The following is a 6,638-nucleotide window of genomic DNA, read 5'->3' on the forward strand; positions in this document are numbered from 1 at the left end:
TTCAACACATTGAGCAAACCTGCTCACCATACAGGACACGATGTGGCTTACTGTGCTTTACATATGGGGAAGCCTATTGACATTTTCCGTGTGTCACGTCTGCCCAGAGAACTCAGAGGATGTCGCTTCATGGGTAACGCTGAAGCCCCTGGGGGACTGCGGGGACGAGGACAACTTGTGCCCTTACCGACTCACCCTCCCACCTCTCTCTATCCAGCTTCCCAGGCCTTTTAGGGAGCTGGAGAAAATGGCCAAAGAGCTGCAGGACCTAAAGGACGTGGTGAACCACCTGAGAAGGGACTGCCAAGAATGTAAGGACAGACAGAAAGAACACGGCGAGGAAAGGGAAAAGAGACCTCAAAGTCTAAGCATCATGGAGACACAAAGTCATAGTGGAGAACAAGCGGTCCGGATCTTAACTTCAACCTTACTGCAAGGAGACACATCAGAAAGTGTGGGAATGGTCAAGAATGGCATGAAGAGGCTCAATCATTCCATTTTGGCAAGTCAGGAATGGAACATCGACCCAAGGATTGGTCTAAATCAAGGCAGCACCGATCAGAGGTCTGAGGTGAGCAGAGAAGTAAAAATACTTAATCCTTCACTTGACGAGACACCCAAGGACATGTCCAAGGTTAAACTGGTGCTCTCACCTACACCTGAGGAGACTGAGAAGGAACTGAAGTCAAAGCGAAGTGAATTAATAGAACCGCCCCGTATGGGTGCTGAACGATCCCATGGGAAACAGCAGCCAAACATTCTCAGAGATGGACATGCAAAGAACATCAGTGGCATCCTAATGGCAAGAAGAAGAGTGCAGAATGTGCATGATCCGAATGGATTAAGGGATGCTAACAGTAAGACAATGGATTTAAGCACATCAGCTGGGAACAGAAGGGTTGTGAAGTTTCCTGGAGCAGGTGGACCACTAAGGTCAAGGGTATCCTACATTAATGGTAGAGTTGTTAAGGTTACAAGCGAAGACAGACTGAAAAACCCTGCGTTGGTGAGTATCCACAATCAACAATCCGGAGACATGACGGTCAAGACTGAGCCAGAAGAGGATGGATATTCTCCGGTGAGGAGTGGTGTTATGCGGGTCAAGGAACCTGGTCCTTATTTAGCAAACACAAAAACTGGGGCCCCATCAACAGATGACCAAAACAATCAAGCCATCAGGTTTTCTGGTTTAAGAACAGAAGACTCACATGGCCTGAAAGATGCAAGCCAAGAAACTAAAGTTACGCATGACAATTTGAGAAAAGTAAACAAGACGGGGATTACAAGACTCCCAACAAATCTGAAGAAAGAAAACCAGGGTGATGTGAGTCACGTATCCACAAATAACTCATTCTCTAGTGTTATGAAACAAACTGAACAGCCAAACATAGTTAAAGAGGAGAAAAAGCACACGGGACTGAGTGAAAGTCTGGTAGTTATTAGTAGTGAGGAAGAGACTAGTTCCAATATGAATAGAGAAGACTTGACTGTCCCAGGAAGACAGGTGGAAAATGAAAAATATCCACTTAGAGAAACTAAAAACAGACTAACTCTTTTAAAAATTGGGGACATGACGGTCAAGACTGAGCCAGAAGAGGCTGAATTTCCCCCAGCAAGGAGTGACGTTATACGGCTAAAGGAAACAAGTCCTCACATAGCAAACACAAAACCTGGGACAAACAGTGGACTGACCCTGTCAACAGATGACCAAAACAAACAAGACATCAGTTGGTTTTCTGGTCCCAGAACAGATGACGGACATGGTCTTAAAGATGCAAGTCAAGTAACTAAAGTTAGAGAGGACAATTTGAGAAAAGTAAACAATGGTGGGATTACAAGACTCCCAACAACTCTGAGGAAAGAAAACCAAGGTGATGTGAGTCACACAGCCGCAAATAAGTCAATCTCTAGTGTTGTGAACCAAAGTGAACAGCCAAACATGGTTAAAGAGGAAAAGCAGGCAGAGATTAGCTCTAATATAGATAGAGAAGACTTGGCTTTCCCAGGAAGACAGGTGGACAAAGAAAAATATCTAAATCCATTCATGAAAACTAATCACAGACAAATTGATTCCACAGTTTTGGACATACTTAATGAAAGGACAGTTGATCCACTGTCTCCAGATCTTAAAGATCAGATGCAGCCAGAAATGTTCACTGGAGGGACAAATGAGAACAATGGGTTTAAGTCACTGACTGCAGGGACTATGACGAAGGACATACCAAGCCTACTGGAAAAAGATCTGGCGAAACCCACCCTTGTCCCAACCGTTAAGAGTAAATTACCTAATAGTAGAGTGAGTAAGACCAGTAGGGTTCTACCACCTGTAAGGAAAATTTCAATTACTCCACTCAAAGCTCCAGCTAAAGTGGGACTGTCTCAGAACAGCAAGATACATGAAGTAAGTCAAGACAATAAAAGGTACGTGGTGCCAAACCCTGATAGACACCCCAGCAGACGTCCAACATCTGTGATTTCATCTAGAGTCAACAAACTGAGACAACCTAATGTCATAGACAACATGTCAGCAAACAGAAGTGCTGGGGAACATTCAAAGCAGTCATTCCCAGTCAGAAACGGCTATTTTGCCAGGAGAAATGGCTCTGGAATAATAAGACCGGGCTATGTAAAGAGGCCAAACTTCCAAACTGAGCGAAGCAGAGGCCTTGAAACAAAGGTAAACACAGTGACTCAATTCCCTAGTCCCACTGGTGCAACTGAACAAGAACAAACTCAAGACATCAAACACATTCCGCAGGGCATGAGGTCAACTGTAATGGAGTCACAAGAAGTGTTTCAAAATTCAAGTGATGTACAAGATTTGGATAAGGTTCGACAAGGTAAGAACCAAGTTAGAGACAACAGTGAGACTGTGTTGATCTCAAATGTTGAGGATCCAAACACTCTGCAAAATGGAGCCTCAAATTCACCCACTAGTGGGAAAGAAAGCAAGATTTTTAGTTTGGGAACTGATGATACCAGTAGTGAACATCGATTTGAGGTGGACAAGATCAGCAACGGGAAGAAAGGACCATCTGCACCAACTTTAAAGAAAGAGTTATCTAAGGAACCAGGAACAAATCTATTCACCACCTCAACAGTTTCTTTTATGGACACAGACCATGAAGACAGCACAAAGAACATTCATAAAGTCACAAACACACATGTTGAAATGGCTAAAAACATTACTTGGGAAACGCCCATAAGCTTTAAAAACACTGGAGGAACAAGAGAACTGGAACTTATTACATTGAATAAAGACAGAGTAGAAGAAAACTCTGGGGAAATATTATCTAACTCAAACAGTGCAGACACTGCCCAGAGTTACAGAGGAGAGAGCTACGCAATTCCAGTTGTTTTGGATACGCTTACAAATGTTGAAGAAATTAAAGGCTCAAAGCTTTTCTCACTCAGCCCCGAGGACACCGCTGAGGGGTTTAAATCGCATGCAGCCAATGATGAGGTAACAGAGAGAGAACATTTAGAGAGCAACTTCCACAGCACCTGTGGCAGTGATTGTGACACTGCGTCATCCCTTCTGTCCACAACCCAGACCAGGCCCCTCGTGGAATCTGGAAGAGGTGAGGAACTTTCTTACATAACCCATGTTAATGTTTATTTTTGAGAAGGAGCATTTACTCTTAATTCACACTTAAAAAGCTATCCAGAGTGTTTACAGTATGGCAGCAGAGCATGTTTAGTTTACACAAAGCTTAGGGTATAGTGGTGTAAGTCACTTTGACTCTTTGTATAAACTAAGGTTTCAGCAGAGTGCAAACAGGGGCAAACATGTCCAAAAATAACTACAGGTAAAATCTACTCAGATAATTAGTTCAAGTATCCTTTAACACGTTCTGTGACCTCGCACTTTATCTTGATAGTGTGATAGGATTCCATTGCAGGGATAAATGGAAATGGATCCTCATCTGAGAAGCAGATGTTGTGGTTTTTGTGAAGAGATCCAGCTGTAGGCGTCTTCTTTTATCTGATGTATCAGGATGTGGTGTCTTTGTTGAGCTTGACGAAAGGCTCAAAGACAAAGTCTTTCTTGCAATGCATAATTAATTCATGCAGAACTTCAGTACCATGCCTAGAGCCAAATTTACTTGTATGGTGATTGGCGTCTGAAATTTGGCCCGATGTGGCTCAGTGTAAACTCTTATAACCACGGATAAATAAATCCAGGTGGTCCAAATTTCTATGTATAAAACAGCCTTTGCATATCTTTTAAACAAAACCTTAAGTGTACTCTGTCAAGTGTAGCTTTATTGTTCAGGTCCAAGAACAAAGACGGGTAGAAAACAACTTGAGTGCATTATCTTGCTCTGCATTCGTTTACAAATTCATTTGATGAAGATTTTCAGCCAAATGCTTTTTTTATTACAACCCATCTGTATTGTACGACAGTGTTTTAGTGCCACTTTAAAAATAAAACCTAAGATTACGAAATTAAAGTCATAATATTTCAAGAATAAAGTCGAAATTACGAGAATAAAAGTCGAAATATTTTATTTTATAACAACATGTGAACTTCTCCTGGTGCTCCCAATCTGAGACATTCGCATGCACAGACTATACTCTCACAATATTATTACTTTAATTGCTACGATTTAATTCTGGAAACATTTCGTCTTTACTCTCGAAACACTTCGTCTTTACGCTCGAAACACTTCGTCTTTACTCTCGAAACACTTCGACTTTACTCTCGAAACACTTCGACTTTACCTTTCGATATTACTCTCGAAACATTTCGACTTTTTTCTCGAAACGTTTCGACTTCACTCTCGAAACATTTCTACTTTACCTTTCAACTTTTTTCTCAAAACATTTAGACTTTACTCTTGAAACATTTCGACTAAACATTTCAACTTTACCTTTCAACTTTTTTCTCGAAACATTTCGACTTAATTCATTCGTAATTCTTAAATTTTCCTTCTTTTTTTTTACGTGGCACTAAAATACAGTCCAAGTATTGCACTTTTGTAAGCAGCTGTACAATAAAAGTGCCTTAAAGCTTCTCTAGTCGAAAGACAACAATGGCAAAAAAATGCTCCTTAGGATGTTTAAGTAAACGTAAGCATGCAGATTTAGGTTTAAGCACTGCAATAGCATTTTTCATCAACAAAGAATGAGGTAACCTTTAACAAAAACATTTGTTATTGACCACAGAAAAAGGACCCGCACAAGACTGCGCTGATTACATTACGAAATCCAGCAAGAATGGTGTATATAAAGTATCACCGCAGCCAAGGAGCAGCATGTTTCCTGTTTTCTGTGACATGGAATCCTCAGGCGGGGGCTGGACTTTGATTCAACATCGTTTAGACGGCAACACAAGTTTCAATCGCACCTGGGACGAGTACAAGAATGGATTCGGTGAACTAACAGAGGAGTTCTGGCTTGGCAATGACAAGATTCACATGTTAACAAAGGCCAAAAACATGTCATTGCGAATAGAAATCGAAGACTTTGAGGGTGTCAAAGAATACGCACATTATGACAACTTCTCTGTGGCAGATGAAAGCCAACAATACCGCCTGTCCATTGGTGGTTACTCTGGTACAGCTGGTAATGCCATGCAGTTTAGTGAGACCTACAATCACGACCAGAAACTGTTCACCACTCCGGACAGAGACAATGACCAGTATCCCTCGGGTAACTGTGGGGCCTATTACAGCTCAGGCTGGTGGTTTGATGCATGCATGTCTGCAAACTTAAATGGGAGATATTATCAATCTAAATACAAAGGGGTACGTAATGGGATATTTTGGGGGACATGGCACAACATTACAATGGAATATTACCCAACCAATGATAGGCAATCTTTTAAGACAGTTAAAATGATGATTAGACCTAAAAACTATGCTAAATAATATTTACCAACCAAAATTAAGCTCTCTTTCAAAGTTATAGGGTAGAAAAAAGGCAAGTGCTTTAACCCTCTTCGGTCATTTTTGACCGAAAAATTTTATGTTTTGAATTTTTAAAAATCGTAGCTTCATCAGAATGAGATGACACTTGGTGACTTTTGTTGCATTAGCTATGTGAGTACACAAAAAAATCAGTGACATGATTCGGATATGTTAAAGGGTCAAAAAAAAAAAAGTCACAATTGGCTCCTTCGCGGTCAAAAATGACCGACATAGGAAATGAATGGGAAATACGAAAAAATGCGTTAATTCAGAGAATCTTTTGGTAGCAAGCAAGGACTGACACTCTAAAATAACAAAAGTACAGAACTGACACACACACACACACACACACACACACACACACACAAATAAGCAGAAAAATGCAAAACCTGATATTTATCCAATCAAAAAATATCTAAACCTTGCCAAAAGTAATCTTTTAGAATGTCTGAATATATTTCTAAATGCAAAGCCTATTAAAATGAAGAAACAGTAAAAAAACAAAACAAAAAAACAATAGGAATCCCAAAGCCCCTGTATATATGTATATAGGGAGATACAGGAGGTTACATGACATTACACAAGTTTTATTTTTTTATGCCACTAGATGGTGCAATTTTCACTTAAAAAATGGATTTTAAATGCTTTTACTCTATTTTAATGTGAAATGTTGTATTTATTGAAAAATAATAAATACATAATTAAATTAAAAAATATAATATAAAA

At 40.2% G+C, this 6,638-nt stretch overlaps 1 protein-coding gene across 1 annotated transcript; it reads left to right on the top strand.

Annotated features, from left to right (window-relative positions):
* Positions 1-6,111, top strand: fgl2b (fibrinogen-like 2b). Its single transcript, XM_073831637.1, has 2 exons — positions 1-3,581; positions 5,170-6,111. The coding sequence occupies exons 1-2, from the start codon at positions 41-43 to the stop codon at positions 5,871-5,873; spliced, it is 4,245 nt and encodes a 1,414-aa protein (XP_073687738.1). The 5' UTR covers positions 1-40; the 3' UTR covers positions 5,874-6,111.
* The last annotated feature ends 527 nt before the right edge of the window (positions 6,112-6,638 follow it).

The sequence above is a fragment of the Garra rufa genome, chromosome 25 (assembly GCF_049309525.1).
Source record: "Garra rufa chromosome 25, GarRuf1.0, whole genome shotgun sequence".
NCBI lineage: Eukaryota > Metazoa > Chordata > Actinopteri > Cypriniformes > Cyprinidae > Garra > Garra rufa.